This window comes from Empidonax traillii, unplaced genomic scaffold, assembly GCF_003031625.1.
Source record: "Empidonax traillii isolate 1590-97213 ecotype Southwest subspecies unplaced genomic scaffold, ASM303162v1 scaffold237:size1322474, whole genome shotgun sequence".
NCBI lineage: Eukaryota > Metazoa > Chordata > Aves > Passeriformes > Tyrannidae > Empidonax > Empidonax traillii.
The window spans coordinates 685,920-698,304 of NW_020955430.1; the positions used below are offsets into that span (position 1 = coordinate 685,920).

A 12,385-nucleotide genomic window follows, 5' to 3' on the forward strand; every position below is an offset into this window, starting at 1 on the left:
CAACCTGTGCCAGGGCCTCACCACCCTCAGGGGGAAGAGTTTCTTCCTAATATCTATTGTATATCTGCTCTCTGTCAGTTTAAAGTCATTCCCCCTTGACCTGTTAAAAATCCCTCTTTACCTTTCTTGTAGGCTCCCTTCAAGTATGGGAAGGCCCCAGTTATGTCACCCTGAAGCCAGGCTGAACAATATCAGTTGTCTCAAACCTTCCTTCCAGGAGAGGTGCTCTGTCCCTCTAATCATCCTGCTGGCCTCCTCCTCCAGCAGGTCAATGTCCTTCTGTGCTGGAGACCCCAGGGCTGGATGCAGCACTCCAGGTGGGGTCTCACCAGAGCAGAGTAGAGGGGCAGAACCCCCACCTTAACCTGCTGCCCACGCTGCTTTGGAAGCAGCCCAGGACAAATTTGGCTTTCTGGGCTCCAAGTGCACATTGCTAGATCACGTCCAGCCACCCATCCACCAGCAAAAAGAGCAGATTTAAAGAGCAGTTCCCTCACGTCCTGGTTTCAAAAAATCAGGTGCTAGGACTATTCTGCCATACATACCTGGCAGCCAAGAACTTTCCAAGGCTGTGGGATGACCTCAGGACCTGCTTTATATGGACTCTGGACAGCACAGCATAATCCCAAGCTTCCAAAAAAGTCAGGATCACAGCCACCCAGCTGCTCAGACTGTTACTGAGCCCCTGCTCTTGCTGGTTCTCCAATCTCTTCACTATGTCCCAAGGAGCTCCAAATGTCTCCCCGAAGCCTTACACTTGAAAAACATTATGCTTCCTACATGCTATCTTTTGGTACTGACAAAAAGCACAAACAAAAGCTTTGCAGGAGTGGAAGCCCCACTGTCTCCTCTAATCCAGGTTGCTGATGCTGGGAGCTTCCCAGAGTTACCATCTTTTGCTACCTCCATGCAAGACTCACTCCTAGTCCTGACAGAACCTGTCCTTTGCTGCAACTGGATTGAATAAATGCTCCTGTTTCTCAGGAACTTCCCTGCAGTTTCCTTCCCTTAGCACTCTCCTTCCAGCCTAATTGACCTTCCTGAGATTTCAAGGATAATGCTTTATTGATTGTGTATCTTACAAAAAAATCCAGCACACAATTGTTTAAACTCAGCCTCTCATTTGAGCTCTTTCTAAAAAAAAAATTGTGCACATCATGCACTAACTACAGGTTGCAATCTTGGCACTTTCTCTTTATCCTGCCTTCTTTCATGCCTTTCAATACCTTTCACTACCAAAAATGCTGCTGCCAGCACTGGTGTATTTGTGAGTGTCCCTGGTGGTGCAGTGGCTAAACCACAGCGTTGTGAACGCTGAGATCTGGGTTCAATTCCCGGTTAGGACACTCCCCGGGCAGATGGAGCTCGCTAGCCCTGTAAGGCAATCCATCTACGTCCTGAGGACCTCGCTGCCACCGTCCAAGCTTGCTTGGCCCCGGCAGATGAACCTCAGGATTAAAGGGTGGGGTCAGTTCCGCGCACACTGTGTCTCACCTAAAAAATCCAATGCGCAGGCTGGAAGGTGGAAAGACCTTCCCCAGTTCTTCGTTCGCGAAGAGACTGGCCATTAATTAATTTGTGAGCACAGGCACAGCGAGGTTTTGCCAAGCGCTCACAGAAATTGTTTGCCAATACCTGTCCAGTTCCAGCTGTGCAATAACCACCTACACAAGGGCTCCAGTGTGAAAGCAGACCTGAGTGTGCAGCCACATTTAACTCATGGGGAGGTTTCAAAACTGGGTGAAAAACTTTTTTTTTCTTTTCTTCCGATCACTCATTGCACCACAGCAAGAGAAGCTATAGGAATAAAGAGTTTTGCCTTTGGCACTGACTAATGGCTTAGCTAATACTATTCTCTCATCTGTTTTTGTAACAGAATAGGAAGCAACAAAATTTCTGGTGCTCTACCTTTACTAGGAAGGAAAAATTAAATAGAAGTCATTAACCAGCATGTGGTAACTAACACAGGTCAAACATTAGTGAGACAAGCCAAACAACTACCACATACACTGGCACACAGCTCTTCGCAGGGCAGTTTCTTCCATCCCCCACCTGAGTAACGGACATTGCTGCAGATTTAGCAGCTGAACCAACAGAACAGTTCCTGCCTGGATCCTGCTCTTCAAAGAGCATTCCCAAAGAGAGTGTTTACCATTAAATTGTCCACAATTAGACAAGCCCTTGGATATAAGAAATTAAGGACTTAATACAGATTTTCTGAGATGCCCTTGTCATTTCCTACTCTTTTAGCTTGGCTTTTGATGACTCACACGTGCTGGACATGTTAGGACATACATTGCTTGCTTATGTAAGACTCAAACTTTGTTAGTTGGATAAATATTTAACAGAAAAAAGCTACTGCTTGGAAAACGTCTGTTTGGTTTCTCTCTCCTTGTTTCAAGGTCTTGGATGCCTTCCTTCTTTCCAGTTCCCTCGGGCATTTGATTCTTAATCAAATACTATTAAGATGCAAAGAGTGCCCCTCTATCAGCTTGGGGGAATTTATTTATAGCCACTTGAAAACTTTCTCAATCAGTGCATAATCATGCTACAGTCTAATCAATGCATTCTACAGCAACAAAGATCCATTTAGTGCTGCAGAATTTTTCTTTCCCTTATTAAAGACCTCCTAGAAACTGTAAATTACTTCCCTCAAATAACCATAGTCAAGATCATATAAATAAATAGCTATATAAATAAGTGTTGGCTGCACTCTGCATATTTAACAATTGAACAACCAGTGCATGAATGCTGCAATTTAGTTTCAAGTTTCTCTTGAAACCAAAATTAAATTGCCAAAGCCAGTAGATTTTCTTTGGTTTCTTCCAACCTGCCAGCCATTACACCACTGCAGGAGTGCAGCCCCATTCAAACCTGCACAGGAAAAACATCAGTTTAAATCTGGGTGAAAAGACAGGGCTACCTTCTGTGCTGATGTGTATTAAACATGTAAGAAAATTATGTTAAATCACACAGCCAAGGTATCCTGTCCAACTGTTATTAGGTGACTTGAGAAGTGCGGACCTTTCCATCTAAGAGACTGAGATAGTCTAAGTCTCTCCATTTTATGGGAAGAGTCCAACTGCCCTTGTGACTCAAACTGCTTTTATTGTTTGTAGCCCCATCATAAGTCCTGCTTTTTCCCTTAAGCAAAAAAAATCTCAGCAGAAACTGTATTTCTATAGGAACACCTGAAAATTTCCCTCAGTATTAGAAAGTGGTATTATTTTGCTTTGGGGTTTAAAATGAAGTCCTGCTGTTGTAAAGCTTGGTTTACAAGACAGCACAGTAATCCAACACTAGGTGACAAGGCTTTAACTCCTGCAGGGATTTAAAAAAAAAAAAAAATCATTCCCAGTCCCCCTTTGAGAGCACATAAATGTTCAAGTGGAGTGTCTAGATCAGAGCTTTCCTGGGGGAGGGAGGTGACAGCAGTGAGTAAACACTTCCAGATGATGCTGGAGTCTGTTCAGTTTGCTCTTTGGGGGCAGAAGAATTGACATGTCTGTGTGACTCAATGGGAATATTAACTGAGCCAACAGGCAGACATTTTAGCAACTGTTAAAACTCATGGGCACATAATTTCCATTATCTTACACACAAAGTTAATGTATCTGTAGCAAGCCCCCAAACTACTGCACAATAACAACAGGTTTGTACTGCATTTCAGGAATCCTCAGGCACGTTCCTGTTGGCCTCTCTCTTAGAGGAAAGAGCCTGTTGTGCCACAGTGCTCAGATATATGTATGCATGACCCAGAGCCATTCCAGCCCGTAGCTTCACCAAAAACAAATGGAAAACCTGCTGCACAGTCCCCTAAGTGGGGTCAGAACAACAGCTGCTACCCGTGGAAGCTTGGAAGTGCAAAGTGAGAGCGGAGCTTTGAAACGTCTTTAAAGCAGTCTGACAGCAACAGACCCAAGGTCAGTATCACAGATGGTGTTCATGAAAGTAACACTTTCATTTTTAAACAAAGCCCCTTGCATAGCTCCTGGTTACAAACAAATCTGCACAGACAAGAACATGGCAGACCCACAAGTTCAGCTGCAAAACTAGAGAACCATTAAAGTTCTGCCTAGCTCAAATACAGATACAAATGCTGCATTTGTTCCTTTAGCAGTAGGTCACATTGATATGTCTTAAATATCTCTCTGAAAATCAGCATAAGTGCCCTGAGTTCCAAGCAAGCCCATGTCTTGACAGAACACTTACACAGCACCTGATCCTACAGCAGTACAGGTTCATCAGTGTGAGATGCTGAACTCCCTAGCTAGGACTCCACCAGTGCACCCCTTGTGCATCCACATTACCCTTAGAAATACGAGTACTGGGGAAAAGGCAAGTTTGTTGCTCTTAGAAGAGTATAAAGCAAACTCAGCATATGCTTCCATATGAGAGCTGGTAATATTTCATGCAAGTCAGGATCATCAAAAATAGAGTTTTATTTACATTTTCATATTCAAATTCAATACAAATTACGAAATATTTACAACCATTTAATTCGTACTATAACTAATAAAATGCATTGCTTTTCCCCTCCAGATTCTGAAGTTCTTTATTGCAGGTTTTAGGACAAAGTCCTGCTAATATTAGAAACTAGTCAAAGAGACAGAGGTAAAAAAATAAAGTGCATTTGTAAGACGTCCTTAGTTACCTTTGCTGGGCAAGGCCAAGTCACTTACTATTGAGGCACCCAGTGCTCCTCCTTGACCCCATCCCAACTCCACGCAGGTGGCAGACAGCTTCTCCAACCCTCTGTCACACTCACAGGACGTCAGCTCTCCCTGCAGCTTGTGCACTTGAGCAAGACAACGTGCAGCAACAGTGCAGCATTTTTCAGAGGCTGGATTGTTTTCTGGACAAAACACAGCAGATCCTTTGGGAAGAACCTATCTTTTCATCTTCAATTTACTCTTTCTGAAGCCCAGACTCCCACAAAGCCAGGACTCTGGCATGTTGCTGGTGCTAGAGATGGTTATGACTCCCCAAATCACTTCAGGATCTTTCAGACCGTTTAACATTAACAAGGCTTGAAAAGTTCCCACAGCTGTTCCCTTTACAGTACTGTGCAAGTCAGATTTGGCCTGTCAGCTTGCAGCTTTCTTTTCTTCCCCTTTAGGAATGTGTGGTTGGCAGGTTGGAGTTGAGAGGTAGAGAATCAGTTGGTTTACTAGAGAACCAAAGACACTGTGGACGAAATCCAGTTTTACAAGCATTAGTTCGCACTTTCTCCTATCAAATTAGTGCACTGAAACATTAAATACAGTGTTGTTTTAAAAAAACCTGTGTGTGGTAAATAAGCATTAGACCAAATCAAAATCAATTTGTTTACAATGAAAATCCACTTGAATTAAAACAATAAACAACAACAAAAAAAAACCCAACTCAAAACGATTCCCAGTAGAGACAGCTACAACAATAAAGAATCTTCTCATTTAAACAGCTCAAACACTGAAGAGAAGCTTTGCTGAAGATGGAACTTTTGTTCTGGTGTTAGAATCTGCTGGTTTTCTTTATATTTAAGACAGCTTTATCTGAAGAGTGCTAAAACTCACGTGGGAAATGCAGTTTCAAGAAAGGCAAACCATACAATTACGATTTGAACAAGTCTATTTATCTAAACATTGCCAATGCAGTATTTTCTGCAACAGTCCTGCAATTTTTGGTATAATATGGAATGGCAGTAGGCAGCTCCTTGCAGAAGGCTTGCACCGTGTTGCTGGGCACATCCTTAGAGCGTGACTTCACAAACGATCCTGCCCTCAGAAACTGGCGTTTCATCTCCCTCAAAACCTGGGTTGTCACCTTGTGAAAGGGCAGTCACAGTGGAGGGCTGAGACTCTTCATTTACAGGAGGTGTGTTGTCACCTGTCCAGAACAAAACCAAGTCACGACAAGTTAAGGAGTGTCACAAGCCAGCTTTACTACCTTAAAGTGAACCATGCTCACTTGGTTTCCAGAAGCTCACTGCACACTTTTCCTGCAGAGCTGGAAATCCAAGGCCAGGCTCCAAATACCACTCTCCTGCTGCCCCTAATTAGTTTGTGAGCCCATTCTTGGCACTGTCTGTCATTTCTAGAGGTACCTGCTCAGGTCAGCAGTGCTGAGCAAGCAGAGGTTGTGTGCTCAAGCCACAGGAGGCCCTGAGAGGCTACAAAATCCAACTAGGGGATTGTCAGTCCTTGTATGTTTAGGGCAGCTGGAGGCAGGCATCAGGAGCAATTCCTAGAGACCAAGTTCAGCACAAACTCTGGGGCCAGACTGGTTCATAGAGGAAGGCCTTCTCCCTACAGATTGACCTTGTTCAGATGATGTTCCTGTGTGTCCTTCCCACTCCCAGTGAGAATACACAAGAGCCTGAGCCATGTAATCAATCCAACATCACTGTAGTTGCCTGTAGGGATGCAATTTCAACTTCTGGTGCTTAGCTCATAGCAAGTGTCCTCTGCTCTACTGGGGTGCTGGAACAGATCACCTGCTGTGTAACAACACATCAACACAGGAGGCAGGCAGCAAATCCCACATTTTACTATCAAGTAGGCTTCCCACAGGAAAGTGAGCATCCCTTTCACCTCCAAAAGCTTCCCCCTTACTCCTCTTCCCAAGGCCATGCCACAATCCAGGGGATAGCTACTTTTGTTTGTTTACCTGGAACCTTTCCATTTGTAACACCAACAGCAACACTGAGCGTGTGTTGGCAAAGCTGAGCACAAAAAAAGACATTTTCAATTAGCTTGTTATTGTTCAGAAAGGTTAAGTATTTGGAAAAGCTGACAGTCTTTTCAAATTAACTGAATTTCAAATTCTCTGGAAGTGTTCAAGGATGACTCAGCCTCGGTAGAATCTGAAATTCAGTTGAAGTACCTGTCATCTCTCTCCTGCACCATCTAAACTAGAGCAGGACTGACTCTCCATAAGTTTTCTGTAAATAAGTAACTACTTAAAGCAGACAGATCTGGTGGCAAAGCAAAACTCACTCATCCAAATAAAATCTCCACAAAGAGATGAGGGACATCTTTGGAAAAAATCTCTTTACCCTTGAAATAGTAAGCCTCTGATTTTTTAACTACTCTTCTCACAGGCTTCGTCTTTTGATTCACACTAAGTTTGTGTTTCATTTGAAAACAAAGGTCAAGTGTCAGATCAAAAGAGAAGATCAAGATGTTATTAAGGCAAACCCCCCTAATTCACAGCCTAAGCAACTAAGTGCAAGGCAACCTAGCAAGACAGAAGAAAAAAGTAGACATACTTTCTGATGGTGCATGTGCTTCCTGAGCAGATTCATCTGGGCCCTGTACAGAATCATATCCAGATGACGCTGTCTCACTGAGATTATCGTCCTCATTAACCATGGTGACAGTGGATAGAGGTCTCTGCCCACTGGATCCTGAGGCTTGCACAGACTCAGACCGTGTTTCTACATCCATCTTTGTAGAAAAAAAAAAAGAGAAAATGGTTAAGTTACAACTTGATAGGAGGTTGCATCTTTCCAGGAGATCAATGCTTGCAAGGATTGAGTCCAGGGCACTTTTACCCAGAGATAAAAAATGAAAATGGAATAAAAGTTCTACTGTTAACCTCCAACATCATAGGGGAAAACCAGTTATGGCCTAATTGAGTAGGAAGTTCAGACACAGCTTCTGCATTCTTCACTCATTTACTGCCCAGTACCACAAAAAGAGAGTCTTCCTTCCACTCAGTGCAGATATGGCTCCCCCAGGCAAATTCTGGCATACATTTTAGCTGGTCCAGGCAGTGTCAGGCACTGGCAAAAGCAGTTTCCCCTGGCACTTGCAGCAATGAACAATTACAGGACACATCAGAAGTTCCTGATGTATCCTAGGAAATCGTGTGTCTCCAGGAATGAGGTACATGCTAACAGATTCACTTTTCAAGGACTCTGGGTACTGAGGAACTGAACAGTCTGCCTAAAGCTTTGATAAACACCCTTAGCTGCAAGCACAAGAGTTAAGAGTGATTATTCCGTGCACAATTGTCAGCTTTGGCTGACGGTCTGCCCAAGGCTTTAGGGGATACCAACTCAGACCAGATCAGCTGCAAATTTCCCTAAAAGGGACACAGCAGTCCTGTAGCATCTGGCCACTGACACGGCATCACCTGTGCTCTAGAGGTAGCAAGAAACAGCTCATGATGTGGTTACTACACCAGTGTAATGCTGACAATGGCAGCTGCCACTGTGACAGACTGCTGGCTTACCTCAACACCCAAAACCTTGAGGATGTCACATTTGCACAGTGGACACGTCCCATGTTCCAGAAGCCAGGGGTCAATACAGGTCTTGTGGAAGACGTGGCTGGTGGAAGAAGGTAGCCAACAGGTTAGGTGTCATACCAGGAAGACTGCTTATATGCCACCTGTGAAGAAGCCTTTGGTAATAGTGAGAATTTATTCCTTCTAGAGTGGACAACCTTATTTTGCCTCAAGTTTCAGTTGAGTGTCTCGATACAACTTGCTAGAATTCAGCATTATCATTTTTGTTACACCAATCCAAAGCTTTTTTTTTTTTCCAAATCCATTTTCAAACACATTCCCAGCTGATAATTTAAGTAAATATGATTACTGATGTCTCAGCCTCAGCTTTAAGATTAACTTCTGTCATGCAGATGCAGACGACTAAATAGCGCTTGTTTCTGTTAAAACTACATAGACAAATCATCTCACAGAGTAATGTCCTCGTGCTCCCACCCATTTGCTTTGCCTGTGCAATCACTGTGTATTCCAAGTGGATATTTGGCAGGCTGTGCACTCAAGAAAGTAAATATAGTTCAGCCATCACAGATGCAAATGTGTGCTTCTATTAAGACGTTCACTTCCACAATGGGTCTAAATTAGGCCACAGATTTAGGAGGATGACTTGAAATCCTGTAATCTGCCTGTTCCCTCAGCCTGAATAGAAACAGCAAGGCAGACAGACACTGCTCAATATTAATCAGCTCTATTATGAGACAAGTGCAGAGATCACCACATCCAGTGCTCAGTAGTCTATGGCCCAGTAGGATCCAAGGATTCTCCAGTTCAGCCCACATAACTAGCACTTCCTTCCAGCTGCACCAGCTTAATGTTTACAGAACAACCTGAAACTTCCTGGATGCCTATTTCCTTGGATTTAACACTGGACTTGTGTATCTGCAACTATAAATGCCTTCAGTTTGACTCTCTGGACAAGAATGCCCTTGGCAAATACCCACACCCCAGGGACTCAGATACCACCAGAATGACTCACAGGAGCATTTGACTGCTTGCTTCCTTCATAGATACAAGTAAAGTCTCAGTGTTGACATTAACCATCAAAATCAATTGTGTTCTTGCAGTAAATATCAGCTTATAAGTCACGTGAGAGAGAATTTAAAATGGTTGATACTGGCAGAGGTCACCACTGGTGAAGATTATCAAGTCCATCCAGTCATCTTAAGCATGTGCCTCTTAGAGCTGCATTTGGGCCCGGGAGGAATGAAACATCACAAGTGTATGGAAAACCAGTCTTAGAGCAAAGTGTAATGCAGCAAAGTTCAGAAGAAGTTACTCCACTGTTACCCCAAAAAGTCATGCTTTGTTTGAAAGTTCATATCAAAATTAGCAGGGTTCATAGGGAAATAATGAGAAGTCAAGTCTCCTGTCAGCCAGAAGTATCTGGAGCTTGTTTAAAAGTTTCTGTACTCATGGCACTTAGTTCATTACTAAGCAAGACTACCCATGAGCAGAAACGTGACAAGACAACAGATTAATCATTCACACATGCCTGAAAGCTTATTCAGTTTTGTTTCTTTCTAAAGTATTAGGCATTAGATCAAGGAAGTTGGTTGATAACACCTTAGGAAATCAACTTCATGTTATCAAAACAGCTTAAGAGGTCCTACTGCTTGAAAGCAGAGAAAGCCTTTGGAAAACTGTAACCTGATGGAAAGGGAACTCCAGCTGAGGTTTGACAGTGTTTGACAGAGAGTTGTGTCACCACACAACATCAGCTACAGATTTCGCTATTCTACAGAACTTTTCATACATCAAAATTTTTTCCAAGTGCTTTTTGTAACCCTTGCTGTGCAACAACTTGATCAGCTTTGCTACGCAGCAGAAGGAACAACAAGTAACAGCCATGCTTATGGATTTGGGGGAAAGGGGCAGTTTGGAGGACAACTTACTTGCAAGTCAGAACACGCATTACATCGTTTGGCTTGTACTGTTCAAAGCACACAACACAGGAATCCCCATCTGGACCAATTTCCTAAAACAGTGAAGTGAATTTACAGCATTAACAGACTTTGAAAGCTTCCTCTGAACTCCAGTCAGATCTACTGCAGACAAAAGGGTCTAGCCAAAGTCATCCAAGATGCTTCCACATATAATCTTACATAAACACACTGTGTGGATTACTCACAATCAAGCTGACACTTCAACAGAAGCATTTAAAGTTTAAACCTGTGGTTTAGAATTTCAGCTTGGATTACTGGAGGCAGTACTGTAGAGGTTTAGAAACTGCTAGCTCCACTTTTAGTTACAAAAAGAAAAGCCAGGGAAGCTGATTAGATATGCTAGTTTACCTTTAAGCATCCGTGCCAGCAAAATTAGGACCTCTCACCTCAGCAAGACTACAAGCAAGCAGCTAACAGAATAATCTGATTTATAAGAATATAAGGAAGTCTTACAGCCTGGAAAAGGACCTGGTCTGAAAGAGGAACTGTCTCTGCCACCAACAGTTACAGGCTCAGAGAGACTTCTGCATCCTGCTCCAGTACTGTGGACCACTCTCCAGGCTCTGTGCAAAGGCTTTGCCACACCATACATGAGATCATAGGATCAGTCCTACCTTGTCCCCTTCCTTCAGGGTGCGCAGCTGCATCTCCTCAATGGCCTTCTTAGCCCTGGCCCGTAGTCGTCGCTGTGACAGAAAGCAGTCCTGGTTAATTAAACACGGTCATTTTTCTATTAAGTTACTCATACTTACCCAGGTGCCTCCTAGCAAGCAGGCAACACTTTTAGAACCCAGATGTTATCACAACAAGCTAAGTAAGCATGACCTTGCTATTTCAAGGCACCATGAAACAGTTTTGGGACATACTGATGTGGTTACTGAGTAGAGGGCGCACCAACAAGGCACTAGCATCTGCTTTGCTTTTACCTAACCTTCTCACAAGCACAGGAATTACAAGGGTTTCTTCTTGATCAGATTAGACCCAGCCAAAACAAACAGAAGCCTTAAAACTGACTTGGTACAGAAGACCAAACACTGAGTCCGACAGTCAATAGTTTTACTCACTTTACAGCACCTTCCTGCCACAGAGTCACACCCTGATGAAAGGTGAGAGATTCTGTACCGATCAGCCCACTTACCACCAACACACCCTCAGCGCTCCTCTGTCTCCACTGATTTACGGCTTGCCCGGCAACTGTTGGTGTCCAGCTGTCAATGCAGCACTGGAATCAGCCCAGGAGCCAACCTCTCTGTTTAAAGGTCACAGGCTGGGGCTGTTCTACCAACACAAAGAATAGGACTGTCCTCTCCCTCCCCGGTGCACTGATTGCCTCAGGATCCGGAGGCGCATCAGGCAGCTCTGGAAGTGCTGTCCCAGCACAACACTTACCTCAGGGACAGACCAGTCTTCAGTTTTGCAGCTAACCAAAAAAAAACCTCTTTCCAATTGAGCTGCTCTGTGCAGGAACCCCACACTGTTAGCTTTCCAGCATTCCACCTCCTTAGGCATTTTCGCCCAGTCATGTGAATCTTTTCCAAGTGCAGTGCTGGTGGCACAAGTACAAAAGGACAAGTGGGTGGAAGGCTGCAGCTGACACATAACAAACTCACAGGGACTGGCCATTCAAGTCTGCACAAGATTCCCTGTGCTGAAGCAGTTAATGGCAAACAATTTGATTTAGATGGTCCCCTGGGACACTGTCAAAGAGTCCTGGTGCAAAATGAGCTATTTGTGTATCAATATTGTTTTGGTGACTTAAGATAGAGCATCCATGTGCAGGCTTTGGAGAGTTCAATAGCTGATAATCATTAACAACTATCAACGAAGAGACAGATAGAATCCAAAGGTAAAGGATGCAAACACATTTTCAGTCATATTTTTGTAGGAACAAGAAGTATCTGAGTTTTCCTGGAAGCTTTTGCTGAAGACATGAATATATGTTATGGTTAACTCTGGACTGATGTTCCCCCTGCCAGTGTTTGAGACAGCAGCCATGGACTGCTCTTTACTGAGGCCCCTAGAAGTCTAAGCAGCAAATGTGTTAAAAATCAACATGGGGTAAAAATCAACAGAGGAAGAATGCAGCAATATTACTACTTCTCATACATAGCCAGAACCATCACCACTACTTGTTATTAAATGAAAACTAAACTTTCTAGGAATGTACTCCCTCA

At 43.6% G+C, this 12,385-nt stretch overlaps 1 protein-coding gene across 2 annotated transcripts in view; it reads right to left on the reverse strand.

The window, feature by feature from the left end:
• Positions 1-4,418: 4,418 nt before the first annotated feature.
• RNF128 (ring finger protein 128, E3 ubiquitin protein ligase) overlaps positions 4,419-12,385 on the reverse strand; it is a 32,477-nt gene continuing 24,510 nt past the window's right edge. For both annotated transcript variants that reach the window (XM_027888389.1, XM_027888390.1), the window contains 5 exons: positions 10,826-10,897; positions 10,161-10,243; positions 8,218-8,314; positions 7,250-7,427; positions 4,419-5,868 (listed from right to left, as the gene is read on the reverse strand). In XM_027888389.1, the coding sequence (XP_027744190.1) occupies positions 5,732-5,868; positions 7,250-7,427; positions 8,218-8,314; positions 10,161-10,243; positions 10,826-10,897 (567 nt within the window). In that variant the 3' untranslated portion in view covers positions 4,419-5,731. The remainder of the gene's footprint in view (positions 5,869-7,249; positions 7,428-8,217; positions 8,315-10,160; positions 10,244-10,825; positions 10,898-12,385) is intronic.